The sequence below is a fragment of the Bos indicus genome, chromosome 16 (genome assembly GCF_029378745.1).
Source record: "Bos indicus isolate NIAB-ARS_2022 breed Sahiwal x Tharparkar chromosome 16, NIAB-ARS_B.indTharparkar_mat_pri_1.0, whole genome shotgun sequence".
NCBI classification, from domain to species: Eukaryota; Metazoa; Chordata; class Mammalia; order Artiodactyla; family Bovidae; genus Bos; species Bos indicus.
In genome coordinates this window covers 26,091,666-26,112,284 of record NC_091775.1, presented here as the reverse complement: position 1 = coordinate 26,112,284, position 20,619 = coordinate 26,091,666, and the positions used below count along the sequence as shown (strand labels likewise).

At 41.0% G+C, this 20,619-nt stretch overlaps 1 protein-coding gene across 2 annotated transcripts in view; it reads left to right on the top strand.

The window, feature by feature from the left end:
- Window positions 1-17,463, top strand: part of DUSP10 (dual specificity phosphatase 10) — a 40,320-nt gene extending 22,857 nt beyond the window's left edge. For both annotated transcript variants that reach the window (XM_070767984.1, XM_070767985.1), the window contains exons 3-4: window positions 12,848-13,219; window positions 16,925-17,463. In XM_070767984.1, the coding sequence (XP_070624085.1) occupies window positions 12,848-13,219; window positions 16,925-17,190 (638 nt within the window). In that variant the 3' untranslated portion in view covers window positions 17,191-17,463. The remainder of the gene's footprint in view (window positions 1-12,847; window positions 13,220-16,924) is intronic.
- Window positions 17,464-20,619: the final 3,156 nt, after the last annotated feature.

Here is a 20,619-nt window from a genome sequence, read left to right as displayed (position 1 = left end):
ATCTCTCGGCACACAAAGGCCCCTCACCTGGCACTAGGCTGATCTTTCCAAGTTCAGCCCTCATGTGGGGCTCGGACCACTGGGCACAGCTGACTCAGTGAATCCTTGAGCCAAGAGAGCTCATGCCTGCTCTTTCTGGCAGTTTATCCTTAATGCTCAGACTTGCTTAGTATTCTTGCCAAATATAGAATTCAGCTCAGTGGCTTGAGGAAGTTGTTGCTATGCGTTTTGTGAACTGAAAACACTGGTTCAGTAAAACAACTCATGGTTTGATGTTGACACTTGATCCTTTCCCCTGCCACTTCCTGAATTCCCTAAGCCACAGCCCTTTGACCCTCAGATCATATGAAAACACATCCTTGTAAAAGCTATTTGTTTGGACGTGGGAGTGTCACCCACAGCTAGCGGAGATGCTCACAGCACTCTTTGCCCAGCGCTTCCCTACGTGATAGTAAGGATGGAACCCACCCTTCACTCACATGACCCTGTCTCACTTCCTGCCTTTCTTCCCCTCCTCTTGTCATGGATGTTTGGAGATGACCTTTTACGAACATGATTTCCAATGGGAATGTTTCACAGTAGAAATATGTTCTCTCTTGAGGCCTGCTCTTGATATTTCTAGAGATTTATTTAATTGGACTCTACTTAAATCCCTCTGGGAAACATACTTTTGCCGTGAAGTTGTGATGTGTTTAATTTGGGGTCTAAGATAAATGCTGGTCCTCAGGGGAGGTGGATCATTAAGCAACAGTTTTCCTTTTGTACAGTGGGCTTGTTTAATGAATAACTTGCCTGGGCTTTCCTCTGTTTGTTTGTTTAGCAGTGCTTCATTAGTTAAACTCCTGCCCTGCAAAGCAAAGAATGCTTTCCCCTCTCTTCAGAGACCTAAGCAAGCATGGAGACTATCTGCTTGAGCTCTTGGGGAAAACATGGCTTTGTGTTTTATAGCTCTCTTCTCCTGTTAACATTCTTCCCTCTCTAGTCTTCCAGCATGATCTCATGGATTTTTTTTTCCCCCTTCTTTAATCCTTCCTGGTGGATTAACCGGTATTGAGCTTTTTAGTGAACAGAGGAGAAGCCCTAACATGGTATCGAGTGGCCTCCATGATACACAGAAAGTCTCCAGCTAAACCTTTCTTCAACTCAGACAGAGGCTGCAGGAAGGACAGGGGTCAGCACTGATCCACAGGGAGAGTATAACTAATGAGGAGACATGTGTTTTGGGGAAGAAATGGGCTCCTCTACTTGTAGCTGGCTTGTGGCACGAAGGTTCTGGAAGATTCCACAGGCATGCTTTAGGCAGCTTTCCCATCTTGACCTTGGACCACTTCTGGCTTGAATTTGAGATACGGTACCTACTTGAGCTGGCTCCCAGGGGTCAGATTTCAGGCAGTCCACAGCCATGGGTGTGGTACTTCAAAAGTAAGCATTATAATTTATATTTTCAAAAAGTAAGCTATATGGGAATTCAAAGCATTGCTGTGTTTGTCTGCTTGGGCTGCCATGACAAAATACCATAGACTGGGTGCCTTCAAGAACAGACATTTATTTTCTCACAATTTTGGAGGCTAGAAGTCCGAGATCAGGATATAGGATGGTCAGGTGCTGGTGAGGTCTTCCTGGCTTGCAGATGGACACCTTCTTGCTGTGTCCTCAATCTGAGACACACACAGAGGGACAGACCAAGGTATTTGGTGTCTCTTCTTATAAGGTTCTAACCTCCTTTTTAAGGACCCCGCCTCATTACTGCATCTAAACCTCTTTCTCAAAAGTCCCATCTGCAAATAATATCACATTAGGGATTAGGGCTTCAGGATGAGAATTTGGGTGGAGACAGAGGGAGACACAGTCAGTCCATAGTGGGTACAGAACGTGTATTCTGCAAAAGGAAGGGTATGAATTTCGCCCAGGTTTGGAGTATAGATAAACTGTACCATCTGCCAAATTATTAATAATTTTTTTCTCACTCTTCTCTCTCTTTCCCTTTCAAACTCATACTGATCACATATTACAGACTTCTAAACATTCAGGAGCTTCCTGATGATTTAGATTAACATCCCAATTGCTTAACGGCTCTCAGGCCCTCTGCAGACTCCTGGGCCTCCTCTGGCCACTCTTGCTCCCTTATTCTGCTTCATCACATTCTGTCCCTTTGAGTCATCGAGGCCTCATGAGTGTCCTGCCTTGGCCTCTAGTTGCGGTCCTCTCTGCCTCAACTGTTCTCCTGAGTCCCCTCCCCTCCATCCGTTTTCCAAACCAATCAATCCCTTTTTATCCCCAGAGAGGCCTGCTCTGAAACCTGATCTAATCGGCCCCCTCTCACAGCACCGGAGACCTGGAGGGCACCTCATGGCCCTCATCGTCATTAATCATTATCTTTTTATTTGTGTTTTATATATTGATCATCCATCTCCTCCCATCGGACCCTGACTGGTGGGGAGGGAGAGAGGAGGGGAGAGGGAAGGGGCATCATGAGCCTGTCACTCAAATCTCATAATGTCTGGGAGGACTTGCTCTCAAATAAAAGTGATTTTCTAAATACTTATTTGTATATTTGACTGCGTTGGGTCTTAGTTGATGCTTCCAGGTTCTTAGTTCCCTAACCAGTGATTGAACTTAGGCCCCTTGCACTGGGAGAACAGAGTCTTAACCACTGGACTGTCAGGAAAGTCCCTAAAAGAGTTTTTAAAAGTTGTGTTCATCAGGTGTGTCTGTTTAGAAAACCCATAGGCCTGAGCTATGTGTTCGAGATGTGCCTTTCTCTGGGAACTGGTTGGCCTGGGATGAAATAGGTAAAGTTTAGATGTGGATGGACCAGAAGGAAATCTGAACTTTCAATGTTTTCAGGAACAGGAGGATTGAACTTGGCTGTCTTTCTATCAGCCCCTTTATATACTCAATCTGTAGTTTGATAGGGACACTTTGTAGCAGAAAGTTGTTCCCTTGATTGATTCCCAAAGCTCTGTCTTGAAAAGAAAAACTATTGCATTAATTTCTTTAATTGGCATTTTTGTGAGTGGATGTGAAGCTCAGTCTCATGGCAGATGAACTCCCAATGAAAATAAGGACCATAATGTGGGACTTTGGACAGACTGGGGGAAGAAGGGTACAAGTAGACCCATAGAGGTCAGCTCTGACCAGTCCAGGCTTGGCCTAAGGGAGCATGGACAACTTCTCTTGCCCCTCAGGCTGAAGAAGTGACTTGGAAAAATCAATTATGCCTAGCCCCTGCCTTCCAGGTTGCTGCTGCTGTTGTTCAGTCCCTAAGTCATGTCCCACTCTTTGCGACCCCATGGACTGTATCCTGCCAGACTTCCCTGTCCTTCACGATCTCCTGGGGTTTGCTCAGATTTATGTCCATTGAGTTGGTGATGCTCTCTAACCATCTCTTCCTCTGTTGCCCTCTTCTCCATTTACCTTCAGTCTTTCCCAGCATCAGGGTCTTTTCCAATGAGTCTGCTCTTCCCATCAGGTGGCCAAAATATTGGAGCTTCAGCTTCAGTTCTTCCAATGAATATTCAGGGTTGATTTCCTTTAGGATTAACTGGCTTGATCTCTCTGCCTTCCAGATGGTGCTTCCTGAAACTTTTAGGAGGCAGAATGGGGAGGGTGATGTAAAGATGGTGTTCTCTACACTAAGGGGCCTCATGATGTGTGTGGTGGGGGGCGGTGGGGGACAGGAGGGAGGCTTGACCACTTTTCCCATCTTCACTTCAACTCTTTAAAAATAGGTTTCAAAAATATTTTGCGGATTCATTGGACATTTAAGCATCAGACATGTTCCAGGTAGAAGCTCCCTTTTGTTTTCTTTCCAAAGTGTTTTGTGAGAGAGGCAGGGGGAGGGTGGCCAGGGAGAAAGATAGGCTAACACAGGCAGGCTGGCAGGACTGGGGGCCAAAGGGTGTTTTTCCTTAAAGTCACAGTGATTTCTGCCAAACCTGAGGGGTTCCTGGCTGTGGGAACTCAGCGATCTTAAGTTTGAAGCCTTCTCTCAGAAAAGTCATCTGCTTATTAAAAGAACACAAAGCTGTTTAATTGCTGTCTTTGTGGAAAATTGTATGACTGTCATCAGCTGTTGCTTCTGGCAGTGCTTTCTGTTCTAATGTAAATAAATGAGGTAACAGATTTAAAGAAACAGGCTGTATTTACATACTTGGAGAGCGAAGTATGCTCTCAAACAATCTGCCCACGTTCTTCAAATACACACAAATTAAACTGCTCTATCCCAAACACTAGTTACTCATTAAAGCCTTAAAGTACGAATGCTAAGAAGGGGCAACACAAGTGCACCACCCTTCAAGGGTAGTAACAAGAAACTGCTTTTTTTGTGTGCAGTTGAGAGTTACTTCAGCAGGCTGAAATTTAATCCCCAGCTTTCTTCTCCACCAATTCTGTAGTGAGGTAACTTTAAAAAAAAATTCATTTTATTGAAATATAGTTGATTTACAATGTTGTGTTCATTTCTGCTGTACACCAAAGTGATTCAGTTCTACCTAGACACAGAGTCTTTTTCATATTCTTTTCCATTATAGTTTATCACAGAGTATTGAATTTACTTCCCTGTGCTATACAGTAGGACTTTGTTATTTATCTATTCTATGCAAAATAGTTTGTATCTGCTGATCCCAAACTCAAAATTCATTCCATGTTCAACTTCATTTTTGTTCCTTTTTGTTTGTTTGGTTTTGTTTTGTTTTGATTTGTTTTTAAAGTAGCTTTGTTGATCTATTATTTAAATACTATAAAATCAGCTCACTTTATGTTTTGTTGATTATAATCGACATTTATTACATTAGTCTCAGGTGTATAACATAGTGATTCAATATTCTTATCCACTGCAAAATGATTGCCGTGCTAAGCCTCATTTCCATCTGTCACCATACAGAGTTATTCAATAGTATTGATATTTCTTGTGCTGTGAATTTCATCCCCATGACTTACATATTTTACAGTTGGAATTTTATACCTCTGCATCCCCTTCACTTTGTCTATCTCCTAACAAACCAAATAAACAAACAAAACAAAACCAAAACAGACTTATTAGATACGGAGAACAAGCTGATTGTGGCCAGAGTGGAGGGAGCAGGGACAGCTTTTGAGCTGAGGATAGGGTGATAAAGTTAGAAGGAGAAACTTTTAAACTTTGACAAAAACATGCCCCTGTCAGCGTTTCTTGGAATGCATACAATTAAAGCTTCATTTTCAGTTTTTATAAATCAAAGATCCTAAGTCATTGGATCTTTCTGACTCTGTTTGCTTTCTTGAGGTAAATATTCAGGCAGGAATTAACAACAAAAAAATTCTTTCCATTAAGGGCAGCATAAAGATTCTGTCAAAGAAGGAAGTGATATATTTTAAAACACAAGAAGTCAGAGCCCCCAAACAAGTTAATAATTAGAAGTATAGAAGTATGTAGAAACAAATATTTAGCTGAAAGCACATTGCATCTTATATAAAGATTTAGGAAAGAGCAAAAATTATTATAGCTCTTGATACATATTATAGCTAAGTATTAGCTGATCCACAGTGCTAGATTTTATAACCTACTGAGTTTTTGTAGTAGAAAGGATGGCAAATAATCTGGAATGTCTATTTCAAGTAAGCATTAATAGTCTAAATTATGATTTTTGTCCAGCAGAAAATTCAATGAAAGGACCATATTATTAACTCAAAATTTGAGAATATTCTGGCATAAATTTTTGAAGACTTTTCTGTTTTTTTTTCCCCTCTCAAAACATCACTAAATATAACTTTGTTAAATTACTATTAAATGTAAAGATAGGGGTAATAGTTATTTTGGAAAGACAGTTTTGTGAGGGACGTTCTTGAAGTAATTTCCACCTATGATTTGTCACTAGGTAAAGTAGACACCCGGAGAAGGCAATGGCACCCCACTCCAGTACTCTTGCCTGGAAAATCCCGTGGACTGAGGAGCCTGGTAGGCTGCAGTCCATGGGGTCGCTGAGAGTCGGACATGACTGAGCGACTTACCTTTCACTTTTCACTTTCATCCATTGGAGAAGGAAATAGCAACCCACTCCAGTTTTCTTGCCTGGAGAATCCCAGGGATGGGGGAGCCTGGTGGGCTGCCATCTATGGGGTCACACAGAGTCAGAAACGACTGAAGTGACTTAGCAGCAGCAAAGTAGACACCAGAGAGATCCTTTTACATATCTTTTAACTTACCTAAATTATTTCCAAAAAGAGATTGATCACCCATCCATGACTGAGAGATTGATCTCTTACCTACAGTTATTGGTATCAAATATATCAACAAATCACCTATCTTCCTATAACATATAGCTAAGTCCTGTGTACAAAAGGATTTAAATCAGGTTATTCCTGCACTCTTTCCCTGATGCCTGGTATATAATAGACTACCTTCTACAGTTGGCTTTGAAAATACATCTGTAGAGAAATTCTATCTCCTATTAGAGAGAACAGACAGTAAAAAAATCCATGAGGCAAGGGACTAACAAATGAACAGATTTATCTTCCCAGAACACAAATATTGCCCAAATAATAAAAATGTGCTCCTTTGAATTCAAGATCCTAATTTTTCTTAAAGAGTTTTAACGTTTATGGTAACTTGTTGCTTATGTTTTTTTCACACATTGGACAGTTCACATGTAAGCAATGAAATGACAGCATTTTAAGGGTCATAGGGATACTCTTCTCTGACTCACAGTCTCCACCGGCAACACGGTTGGATTCAGCCTTCTAAGTTTCTCTCTTCCCCTGGTAACAAAGTCGTTTCTTTTATCCCTTTTGTTCTTACCTTACACCTGGTGACTCAGTACTTTTGACTCATTCTCCCTCTTTAATGCCACCTCCCTCAGGAAAGGATATGCCTTCCCTGGAGGCACAACTGATCATAAAACAGTTTAGGTGATACCTTCTGGTATTGAACTTGAAACCATTCCTACCATAAAATCCCCTGTTGCATCTATGACTTACGAAGACAATTTCTTAGAGAATAAGAGGTAGAAGTAATCTTTGTGGATCTAGATTATATGCCTGATATCCTATAATATCCTAATATTCCTCTCTCCTGTTAAGGTGGGTGATTTTCTTCCCTGAAAAGTATGAAACAATCCCCCACCTCCACCCCCACTCCCCCACTCCCCCAATCCCATCTTCTGTCTTTGAGACTTTCAACTCTGGAAGCCTGACGTCAGCTCCGATTTATTCAGGCTTTGTGAGAATAGGATCTTGAGAGTCTGCTCAGATGGACTCCAGTTTCCACAGAGGACCCACAAAATAGTATCCATAAGGACCCATCTTCTAACAATCGCTTTCTCATTTATAGTGGTAATAACTCATGTAGCATCTTATCCATATTAAGGGCTCTATGACATAAACACTTCTGTTAGCTCCACATAATGGGTGTGGAAGTTGAGGTGCAGAGGTGTTAAATAACTCACCAAGGTAACACAGCTAGTTAGAGAAACCATGATTCTCAGCACAAGCAGTCTGGATCCAGAGTCTATGTTCTTAACTACTATCATTAAGCACCACTTTACTTTAAAAAACGAGTTACCCAGTAAGAAAATCTAGATGACAAAAAGTGACAAAGAATATGCTCGCAGCAGGCTTGTAGCAAAGTCCATCTTGCACCCCCTTCCACTTTTCTTTGGATGTTCATGCCATTTGCTGACCTTCAGTGAGCATTTTTATTAGATTTCCGGAAAATGCTCTCTTTTCAACTTAGCGTACAGCCAAAAAGCTGGTGTGTCAAAGTGCTGGCCATCGTTGAAAGATGGAAATGTCTTGCTTATAGATTCTGCATTTGGATGCAGTTTCTTTATTTTGCCACCCAGAGCACTGCTTCTGAATCACATTACCGAGGGCTCTTATGTTTCTAGGGCTGGAATAGCCAAAACAGCTACAGGAGCTGAAATGCATCTATAGAGAGAGGTTTCCCACTTCAACTAGAATCCACTGCTTCAGTGGTACTCTCACCTCACTGACCTTCTGTTGGAGGAAACGCACCAGTTGCATTTTTACGTGTTTTGTGGGGGTGCTGTGTATTCTTTGTTGTTGCCGTTCAGAATCCACGTGCTGACCATACTCATTTTGGCAGAGAACCTGGTTTTGAGATAAGGTTTGAAATGTTTGCCTCCAGTTCTGTTGCCCATGCCTGGGAAATATTTGCACTGATAACTTCGAGCAGTTCTGTGTCTATAGAGATCGCTCAGCCAGTGGGACTTAGGGGCACAGGAGAGAGAAGGGGAGGGAGGGGAGAAGAGGGATTTTATTGAAAACACTCAATTCTCCTCTGGCAAAACCAGGAATCCAAAGACATGCAGACTTTTCTTGGGAAAGCTAGGACAAAGAAAATGAAATCAGATTTCATTGTTTAGGAAACATAGAATGCTGTTGCTTTCTTTATAATAAAAGTATATTATTTAAACTATAAAATTGCTCAGATACCTTGGTTCCTAGTTCGTTTTCAATAAACTTTTAAAATAAAAACTCTGGAACATTAGCTTATTTATCATTTAGAGTCTTTATATTAAGCAGATTTTTTTCTGGATTATAACCTCATATCTTAAAGCTCTTTTATCCATTCAGTTTGTACTTTATTTTTCCTCCTTTTCTGGCTTCTTTAGAATTTTTTTTTTTTTTTTGAGATATCTAGTTTTTTTTTTTTTTTTTACAAAAATGTAGTTGATTTACAATGTTGTATTAATTCCTGGTGTATAGCAAAGTGATTCAGTTACACCTATATACACATTCTTTTTTAAAATTTTCTTTTCCATTATGGTTTTTCATAGGATATTGAATATAGTCCTCTGTGCTATACAGTAGGAGTTTGTTGTTTATCCATTCCATATATAAAAGTTTACATCTGCTAACCCCAACTTCACACTCTACCCCTCCCCCAAGTTCCTCCCCCTTGGCAACTGCCAGTCTGTTCTCTGTCCATGATTTTGTTTCTGTTTCATAGATCGATTTGTTTGTGTCATATTTTATATTCCACATATAAGTGATATCACATGGTATTTGTCTTAGAATTTTTTTTTAGATCTTTAAAATGGTAGTTTTCCAAAGTAATGAAAAAAGTGCTTAATATGTGCTATATATTGTTTCAAAATACTTTATTCTTATAAATCAGTTTAATTCTCAAGACTGTCGATAAGGCAGGTGACCCTGTTTCACCTGCGGGGAAACGAAGAAGCCGAGAGGTAAGGACCTTGTACAAGGTCTCATTGCCAGTGTTTGGCAGCGCTGGGATTCAGTCTGGCCTCAGAGTCACGGCACTGCGTGGAGGGTTCTCACAAACTTCAGAGTCAGCAGATCTGCTGAAGGTGAGGGCAGCAGCAATGATGACATTGTAGTAATGAAATATTACTTATCAAATGCCCGATCATATGTTTACATAGGTATCCTATACCACAATTTGGGTAGGTGATATTATGCCCACTTCACAGATCAGTAAACTGAGGCTTAATGAGGAAAAGAGATTTGTACCAGGTCTTACAGCTCTCATGAGACATAATCACAGTTGCAGTCTGTATTTGACTGTCTCTCACCCTTCTCTTAACCACCATGCGACACTGCTTCCACTTCAGTTGTTAGTTGTCATCTTGTAATGCTCCTATGTTGTCCTAACAAATACAAAGTAATCAAAACTCCTCATGAAGTGACTAGTCTGTTCAGCTTCTGTGGGATGTGGTGAGGTAGGGTGGAGGGAAAGTCTTTGGAAGAGAGAACCACATAAGCCCTCCTCCTTCCCTTCACTTCCAAAGCCCTAAGGGAAGAAAACAGTCCTCCCTACAGACGTCTCTCTCAAAGCCACTACTATAAGATTCTACTGGTTCATTTTGCTGTAAGCACCATCCTCAGAGTTCTTTAACTGCAGTATCTTGCTGTGCATGACCCTTAGGGAGAACTGATGCTGACATTGGTCAGCAGACTGGCAGTTGAACAGACTGTTTGTTCATATCCCTCAATGAACGTTTCCTTGTCTAGTTAATATGTGTGAATTAGAATATTTCCTTTTCTATGCACTCTGCCTCCAAAGATTCGACGAACAGAGTTCCCACATGGCTTAAACATACACATAATTTCGCACGTGAGCACCCCCTGGGATCCGGAGCATTTTGTGTCTGTCTGTCTCCAATTCCCTCTCTTCCCCTCCCCCATGGGCTTTTTCCCCCCATTAGGCAAATGGAAGGCTCATGCCACCTGTTAGCATTACGTCATTGGCTCCCCAGAACACAGTTGCACCAAAGGCCTTAAACAAAGTAGTTCTTCTTGTATTGTTTGCACTCAAAGAGCTGATATCATGCCAACTGATGTCATTGTATGTCTTTGTGTAACTGCTATGGCAACTGGGCAGGTGGGGAGTCTCCAGCTGATGTCATTGGGGAAGGAGGTGTAGAGACAGAATTTTAAAAAGCTCTATGTTGCTTTTTTTCTGTGTGTGTGGTTTTCTGGCATGCATTTTTTTCCCCCAAACTAGCTGCTTTTAAGACAAATTACAGCTTGAGTACCCTAAATAAGGACACAGAGAAGTCTCCCTGCCCCCCCACCTACCCCCTAAAGGCTTCTTTTGAGTTTGTTTTGTTGTTCTGTCCTCTCATCTTATATGGAAAAGTGTAACGACTGTCTTTTTCTTAAGGAAAAAAAAAAAAGTGAACTAGGTTCCCATTACAGAACTGGTGTGGAACTGTTTACTAGGATTTTATGGAGCCAAAGCTGAGCAAACTTCTAAATAACTCTTCAGTCTCTTTCATGGAGCTTGTGTTGGTGATGGTGGGTAATTTCAAATTCTTGTTTAGGTATATTCACTAATGAAGTTTTTACTGATAATCTCCATTTCTTCCGTCTGCTTGAAAAATGATCCCTTTGGATCCAGACAAACTTTTTATTTTAATCATTATTTCATAGCAGAATAAACTAATAAGATGTAAAGGCAGAGTTTAATTCTAGAAATTAATTAAAATGAATTTGTAGCTCTTGTTTTTCTTTTCAAATAGGCTTAGACACAGATGGTCATGATACTACTCCTTTCAAATCATCTTTGAGTCATGGCTGCATCTTAATAAAAATAATGATTTCCCGGGTTTTTACAACTTGTGTGCACTGGCTGTGAGCAGCACTGAGACTTGGTCTTGGGGTACAGCCTGGAGCTTCCTGATGTGGTTGACAGAGATGAGACTTGAAATGGAGAAGGACATAGATTCAGAAACTGGTGAACAGTTCAACTTCCTTTATTTATTTTAACACAACCATATCCTGTTCACACTTATGTTTCCTCTCTTATCTCCTCAAACTATCAAGAGAGAAGTAAGGCATCCGTCTGGAGGAGAGAGGGAGTGGTAAATGTGTTCTGATGACTTTCAGCTTCTAGGCGATCTCCAGCTTCTGCCTGTGTTCAAAGGCAAGGCCAGAGTGTATCTGATGGATAAGAATTAGAGCTCACTGAGTAGGTAATACTGTCAACTCTGATTTCATAGCCCTTACATGTACATTGTGTAATCTGACCTTCATAATAATCCTTTTGGCTTACCCACAAACACATCTAACAAATATTAAAGAAAAAATTTAAGCAATAGACTATAATCCATACATTTCCTAATTTAAACTAGTGCTCTTTTTTGCATGGTTCTTAAGCTTTTGATCATGTGGATGGTGAACATTTTTGAATCAGATTTTTTCATTTAATATTAAATAGAAACATAGTCTTTATTTTCATGGTCCTTTCACAACTCTGAATGGCTACATAATATTGCACTTGGGTGACTGACAACTTTTCTCTTTTCAAAAATGGTTTTGTTTCTTACTTGGCCTTTCTAGAAAACGGATACTGCTATAGTGAACATCTTTATGCATCTAGCTGGATATCTTTGGTCAGATGATTTCCTTAAGATATATATTCCCATAAATGATTTGCATTTGATGAGGGGGAGGTTTGCATACTTTGTATGGATCCCTATATGCTGCTGCTGCTGCTAAGTCGCTTCAGTCGTGTCCAACTCTGTGCGACCCCATAGACAGCAGCCCACCAGGCTCCACTGTCCCTGGGATTCTCCAGGCAAGAACACTGGAGTGGCTTGCCATTTCCTTCTCCAATGCATGAAAGTGAAAGTGAAGTCGCTTAGTCAAGTCTGACTCTTAGCGACCTCACGGACTGCAGCCTACCAGGCTCCTCCGTCCATGGGAGTTTCCAGGCAAGAGTACTGGAGTGGGGTGCCATTGCCTCCTCTGGATCCCTGTATACCAGATTCCTAATCATACTAAGAGGTATATGCCATTACCCTCATTTTACAGATGGGGCATTTGAGGCCAAGAAAGAGAAATTAACTTATCCAGATCACAGACCCAAGAAGTGGTGGAACTGGGATTATAACCAAGATAATCTGGGTTCTTCTAAGGTCCTTGCTTGTAACCACTCTCTTGTTTGGGAGCAAACTTGGCCTTCTGGGTGAGGTGAGCTTACAAAGGGTGCAAGTCACACACCTCCACTGCCCAGTTAGTTACTGGCAGAAATTCTACACCCGAGGAAGTCATCTGTGCCTTCCTGGGCTCCTAAAGTGCAAGGCTGTATATAGGCCACTGAGCATATGACTCTTAGGGGCAGATCAAATGTGCGGCTAATGAAATTACCTGATGCTTCGTGGAACTCTTTCCAGGGGAACATGCCCCAGTTTGTATAAAAGGCACAATTCCAAAGTACTGCATGCAGCCTCCAAAATTTGTCCTGGGTCTCCCAAGGGACTTTCATTTGTGTTTTGATTTTCTTTCTAAAAATGCAATAAGCAACTACACGCATTCATTCTTCTGACAGCTCTGAAGTTCAAGGGGGGAGTCATTCTCACTTCCTGTGTTTGTGTTCCAGGTGGACTTAGCAGTTTTAAGCAGAACCATGAAAACCTCTGTGATAACTCCCTCCAGCTCCAAGAGTGCCGGGAGGTGGGGGGCGGCGCGTCTGCGGCCTCGAGCATGCTACCTCAATCCATCCCCAGCACCCCCGACATCGAGAACGCGGAGCTGACACCCATCTTGCCCTTCCTGTTCCTTGGCAACGAGCAGGACGCTCAGGACCTGGAGACGATGCAGCGGCTGAACATTGGCTACGTCATCAACGTCACCACCCACCTGCCCCTCTACCACTACGAGAAAGGCCTGTTCAACTACAAGCGGCTGCCGGCCACCGACAGCAACAAGCAGAACCTGCGGCAGTACTTTGAAGAGGCTTTTGAGTTCATCGGTAACTATCTCCCATGGGGAAGTCTCGTCTTCTGGCTTCCTTTTCCCTCCGGCTTTTTTGCTTTGATAGCAGGTCCAAGATTTCTGCCTGAGTTGCAGAAAAGCTCCACGGAAGTGTTTTTGGGCTCCCCCACCTGGTGCAGGGTATTCTCCTAAGTCATAACCCAGCACGTGTTTTGGAGCCATGGTTATCCAAGTACAGTCATTCAACTGGGTTGGGAATCCATTCAGTGAGACCACCTCATGTCTCCAGTTCCCAGTGAAAAAGTGGCAGGGGTTAGCATTGAGATGTTCTATGACATCATATCAAAAGAATTGGTAGAAAGGAAGAAGTTGGTGGCCAAAACAGGTGCGTGAGTATATGGTCTACTGAGATTTCTTGGCATCTTGTAGGGAGTTAAATATAGCCTGCCCTCTGGTGGGCTTTTCTGGTGTCTCAGACAGTAAAGGATCCACCTGCAATGAGGGAGACCTGGGTTGGGAAGATCCCCTGGAGGATGACATGGCAACCTACTCCAGTATTCTTGCCTGGAGAATCCCCATGGGCTTCCCGTGAATCCCCAGAGGAGCCTGGCAGGCTACAATCCATGGAGTCGCAAAGAGTTGTACATGACTGAATGACTAAGCATAGCACAGCACCAGATTCACAGGTTCCACCTCTGCAGATTCAGCCAACCACTGATGGAATTTCTGGATATGGAGGGCTGATTGCACTGTGCCATTTTATATAAAGGGACTTGAACATCCGTGGATTTTATCCACAGGAGTAGAGGGATGCAGGAACCGATGCCCTGCAGGTACTGAGTGCTGGCTGTAAGTATGACACAGACTTCTAAGCTTATCCATGTCTCCCTTCAGTTCAGTTCAGTCGCTCAGTCGTGTCTGACTCTTTGCGACCCATGAATCGCAGCACGCCAGGCCTCCCTGTCCATCACCAACTCCCGGAGTTTACTCAGACTCACGTCCATCGAGTCAGTGATGCCATCCAGCCATCTCATCTTACCTTGAGTTAATTGCCAATGCTTGAGGTCAAGGTAGCATTTGCTGAAGGATCGTTTCTGAAGGATATTTTTCAGAAACATAGTGCTATAGTGAACATCTTTATGTATCACATCAGTGCAAAGGTGGTGGGGGGAGTGGGGAGTAGTATTCCCCTTCTGTTTGCTTTGTCTCTCCATTCTTAAAAGTTGTGTAGCCAAAGCATGTGAGGTTGAGCGCTCATGAGATGATACTAGATTTCCTTAGTTCATCCAGGCTCATTGAAGTAGGAAAAAGAGAATGGTATAGCCTGTGTAGTTCCCAAGGAGAGAAAATTCTAGCAGCAGCAGGCTTTAATCTCCACAGAGAAGCAACGACCAGCCTAACCCTAATCCTCAACTTTAACTTTTGCTGCTTCTAAGCCTCAAACTGTTGCAAGGCTTAAATGATCACTTGGAGAGGACCTGGCACTCAACAATTTTTTTCTCAAGTGACTCTAGTCTTTCTTACTACAAAAGAGTGACCCAGTCCTTTTCCTAAATATTGTAGCAAGTTGTCACTGGCCTCTGTCTCAGGAAGAATGCACTCAAGTTCAATACTCCTTTGTCAGAAAAAAAAAACCAAAAATTTGGATTTATCAGCCACTGAAGTAGTTGATTTGCTGTAGAGTTGGCAGCTCTGGTCACTTGGCCCAGGCATTTTCTTGCTGATCTTGCCTGGTTTTGCAGGCCTATGAAATGTTCAATCTGGAAGGAAATTCTGAATGGTCATTGAACTCAGAAAAGTAAAGTGACTTCTCCTAGATTGTAGGAACTTTAGTGTTAGAGAAGGGACCAGAGCCTAATGCTCTTGACTCCAAGGCCAGACACTGGGGCCAGAAGTGTGGGCAGTGTTTACAAGGCTCTATTATTGGGTTGGCCAGAAAATTTGTTTGGATTTTTCTGTAAGTCAAGTGTTACAATAGTTGTAATGCATAATGCTTGTGGATGCAAAGATACCTTAAACTCTTTGTTAATGATATCTGAATCAAATCTTGAGCCCCAAGGGAGAAAAGTTTGCATCCAAGTAGATGAGGAACATCCTGGTTGGCATATAATGTCATGAGTGCAACTTTTTGTCTTAGTTCCAGTTGGGGGAAGTTAAGAAATTGTTTTCTATTTAATGAGTAGCATAAGATGTGCTTAGGGTCTAAGGATTTCAATCAAAGCATCCACATTCCTTATAAATTATTCAGGCTTACCTAGTTTTTTAAAAACAAAACAAAACAAAAATAAATAGCATTAAAGGCTGGAAACAATTCCACATCACACCCTGCACAGGCACAATTTTTAAATTTTCATTGTTATATCATTGAGTAAACTGAAATCTTACAGTCTTGCTTTAAGAAAAATACACCCTGTTTTAGAAACATAATAGCATCCACAGAGAGTTTGATGTAAACTAAGCAGAGTCTAGGTTTAGGATTTAACTATGACAGTTGGTTATTGCTGCGTTGGCTGATATTATTCCTGTATTCCTCTATGCCTGGTTAGTATTACTCCCATTATTCAGATAGGAGGATTGAGCCTCTGAGCAGTTACAGGATTCACGCAAGGTCCTCTATGAGGTGGAACCATGGCCAGACCTAGCCCTTTGTGGCTCATCTTCTTTACCCCCATGCTTTCCACTCTTGGGGTGGAGGCCGTTAAATAGTGTGTGCTAAAAAGAAGAAATTGAAAACAGGAGATGCTTTTGTAAAATACTGTTATCTATAAGAAGTAAGTCAAATCTCTGAATTTTTAAGTTGAAAATTTGCTCAATGATTGTTTTGTTGATCTATAAGTGGGTAACCAGTAGAAGTAGTTTATGTTAAAATCTGGCTCTCCTTTACATACTCCTTTCCCAATCTTCTAATTGGTATATTTTTCAGGGATACTGTCTTTGGGATGAATTTTATTGGGTTGGCCAAAAAATTTGTTTGGGTATTTGTATACTCTAAGAACCCAAACGAACTTTTTGGCCAACCCAATAGTTTAGAAGTGTCACTGAGAATCCATTCAGACAGTGCCCACAAGCTGTTCTCCTGGGTTTTTAATATATCTGAAAACCTTTAAAGTATTATCTTTTTCGATTGCCCTGGATTCTGAGCCAGCACTGGAATTCCTCTGTCATCCATATCATTACCATGTTAGAACATCATGTATGCATGTGAGGGGATTGGACAGTTCAGATGGAGGTGACACTCTTATCTATTTAATACTAGTTCCTGTACAGAGCAGTTCTACAATATAAAAAAAAGAAGTGCTTTTTCTCTATCACAGGTAGGAGAGACATTGTTAATAACACTAGTTTCAATAAATGACACAGTGTGACGATGGGAATTAACATCCTTAATCAGAAGGGTCTACTTAACCAGTGACTACATTTAGGCTGATTATGTCACAACTCATTCCTCAGTTGACCACCATCACCTGTGAAGTCCACTATTATGGTGAATGACTCTCACCTACTCATCCCTCTAAATGTAAAATAAGCTTCTTATTCAAGCTAATGCTGCTTTTAGCCAGTTCTGGAGGTTGTGCCATAAACAGACACAATTAAGTAGGAAATTATACTTAGTTTCCAAACCATTTTCATGTCATCTTTCTCTATAGAATATGACATCATCAAGTCTAGATAAACGTTAACCTCTCTCCTTCCATCTCTCTGTCCCCTGCCCTGCACCTCTTGCTTTTCTCCCTCATTCCAGAGGAAGCTCACCAGTGTGGGAAGGGGCTACTCATCCACTGTCAGGCGGGCGTGTCCCGCTCTGCCACCATCGTCATCGCCTACTTGATGAAGCACACGCGGATGACCATGACTGATGCTTATAAATTTGTCAAAGGCAAACGACCAATTATTTCCCCAAACCTTAACTTCATGGGGCAGTTGCTGGAGTTTGAGGAAGACCTGAACAATGGTGTGACACCACGAATCCTTACACCAAAGCTGATGGGTGTGGAGACAGTTGTGTGACCATAGTCTGGCTGGAAAGGATGACTGTTCTCCATCAGGAGATGAAGAGGAAGGAGTATGGATTCTTTCTTTTCTTTTTTTCTTTTTCTTCTTTTTTTAGATGGGGGTAAAGTTTGTGAATGGAAACAAACTTGTTTAAAAACTTTATTTTTAACCAGTGTGAGAAGAATTTAACTTTTGATGCCGTTGAGATTTACTTCCCACCAACTGACAAAGCAGGGAGTCTAAAGAAGTCATTTTTTTAAGCCAACAATAAAAATATCATAAAACCTGTTTCTTCCCCTTTTCCTTTTAAGCTATTTGTAGAGTTTACGATTAACTAGTCTGTGCAGGTTCATAGACCGAAGACACTATACTTTAAACCAATTAAAAAGAACCCAAAGTAAGTAGAAAAGACATTGAATCATGAAGACCTAGGATCTGCCTGACCTGTCCTTATAGAAAACAAAAACCCAACCAAACCAAGCCCTGCTGTGCTCACTGGTGCAAAGAGAAGACCAGGGCAGCTTAAGTGGTCTAAGAACCCTTCACATTCTTTAAAGAGACAAAGGATACTGTTGATTTTGTGTGTTTCATACTCTGGATTACTTTTCTTCCCTCTCTGTGTTTAAGAGATTTTTTTTTTTCAAATAGCAAGGAACTGACCATTATACCATATGCCTTCAATGGCTTCTTGTGCAATAATATGGTGTTTTGAGTGTGCAAATGAGTTAGAGCTGGCAGCTGAAAAATAGACAAATAGTGCAAAGTTGCCAGCTTGGAGATAGAAAGGAATTTAACAAAACCAGTTACTTTCTTTCCCACCTTTTTCCTTTTTTTTTTTTCTCTTTGATTTGATTCTGGTTACAGTGCCATAAACCTTGTTACATATGTATATCAGAATGTAAAAAAAAAAGACAAAAATTTATTTAAAAATATTTTTCGCAAAAAATCTTGGTGTGTTTCTGTTGATTGTGTAAAAATTTTATTTTCATTATATAAATGAAAATCATTTGGAAATGTGTCTATTTCCTCTTCTTTTCCTCAATTCAAGTTCAAGCATCTCTTACCTCTTATAAGCTGTCCATGTAACGTAACTGGAAGTAAACACAAATTTTTGATACAGGGATAGAGAGATGAGGGAAAGGAAATATTCTCTGGCCTCAGTGTGAAGCAGAGAGAATTAGCAAGGAAGTGAAAAAGCTCTAGTCGGCCAGGTCATGGTCCCCTCTATTGTCACAGTCCTGCCATCCACTTCTGCCAATGTAATTCCTCTTACAAAGGGGAAACCTCAGGTAATCTCCTTGAAAAAGGTGTGAGGTTTGACACCAGCCTTTGAGCCTTGGTGACCAGGTCACTGCCAGATTGATTGGTTAGAATTCTCTTATCTCCCCAGTGGCTCTTTGATCAATGTCTGTGACCCCTACAGTATGACCCCTACAATATCAATATTGTGGGGGTCTTGATATCCCCCTTCCATTGTCACTTACCCACTTGGCACCTTTGGTAACGTTAATCAGGAAGCATTGCAGGCAGATTCTTTACCTTCTGAGCCGCCAGGGAAGACCTGGTATGCACTGCAACACACTGCTGTTTCCTACTTTTCTGCCAGCAAACTGAATTCAACTTCATAAGTACAGCTTCCCCATCACACTTGGTTAATACAGAGTTGGTATTCCATGGGTTCTCAGTCCACAGAGGAGTACGGAGGGGGTAGGGGAAGAAAACAAATCAAATGTTTTCTCTTTTTATTGAAAATAGAAGCCTCCAGGGAATTGGCCATAGGGAGGATTCACAGCAGATTAAAATTTGCCCAAGGTGAGTAAAAAAGTAGAATGATTTTGAAATTTCCAATTCTATATGAGTACGTTTGGACATAATATCCTTGTGAACATTTGCCGACCAGTATTATAATGAAATTTTTTTAATATTTAAAAAATAGCTTTTCTAGTAGAAGTGATTTAACTTTTTGTTTGATTAGCAAAATAGAGACTGAATTTAACAAGAATTAATTGAAGGTTGTTTTGACTTCGTTTGGTTTATTACAAAGCATTAATAAGGTGAAAAGCAAATTTCTCTATGGTGCTTTCTACTCTTCAGTCTAACAATTTTCTTGGTGCTAGAACGTATTTAAGAAGTGGGATTGATGTGTAATTAGGGATTTAAAATATATAAGGATTTACTATATATTTCTTTTTCTTTATTCTAAGTTCAAATATTAAAGTTCTGATAGTGTGAGTTTTATTCCCCCCCTTTTTTTTCTTTTTAACAAAATAAGAATTGCTATAGTTTCTTGAGCAAAATATGAAAATAATTTATGATTTTTGAACTTTATAACTTTATGCTTTTGAGAGCAAGATTGTCCTAGGGCAGATAGGAATTCTGCCAATGAGCATACCAAGAATTCTGAGAAACTTGTCTTTATTTTACTAATCTGTTTTGAATCACTTAGCCTCTTTCTTCATGAGGAATGTTAACCACTTAGTGAAATTTACATGGATTAACCAAGCCATTGCACCAGAAACCAGACTCCCCAGGTTTTGTTACTGAGTCAAACTTTGGTTTGCTCACCCTCAAGTAGTAAAGGCAATCTGTTGACACCAGGATGTGGTGAAGGAAAGTGCAGTGTTTATTGCAAGGTGTCAAGGCAGCTGGTACTTAAAACACTCAAACTCCTAGATGGGTTTCAGCAAAGCATTTTTAAGGACAAGGTAAAGAACTGGAGTCCCGAGGTATGTGATCAGCTTGTGCAATTCTCTGATCGATTGATGGTGAGGTAATAGTGCAGCGTCACAGAGCTTAACATTATCATTGCTTAGGTGCCAGTAGGTCTGGGGGCTGTGTGCTCATGAGCATCAAGTAGTTAATTTCTTCTCTTTGATGGTGGTTTTAGCACCTGTGAAACAACTCAGGAAATGTGCATCAATACTATCATCTAGGCACTTCAAAAAGGATCTAAGCCAAGGATATGAGGGAGGAGTTTGCCCTGGGAAGGTCCCTTAGGGTTCTGCTCTGTTACCTCAAATGAGGTTCTGAGCCTCATTTGTTGTCTCGGAGCTTTGGGACTGAGCTGGGAATTCACTGTTGTCTTCCTGAGAAACAGGGTCTCTGAATAACTGATGCACATATTATTCTCTGAGTCCAGCAAGAATTATTTCATGCTGGATTAATTTAACAATAGAATGAATCTGTAACATATCTAATCAAATTTTTAAAAAAAGGCATTGTTACTTTAAATTAAATAGAATAGCAGCTTCAGCTCCTCTATAAGCATCTCCCCCCCCCCAGTTAATATGTTTCCAATCAATGAATATTAACCCAGATGTAGAGTTCACATTTCATGGAAGAGCTCGTGCTAGCAACTTTTGGAAAAGGACATGTACGGCAAGGGTGGGGAAGCTGACAAAAGGAGGACATGTACAAGGGAAGATATGAAAGAGGAAATGTACA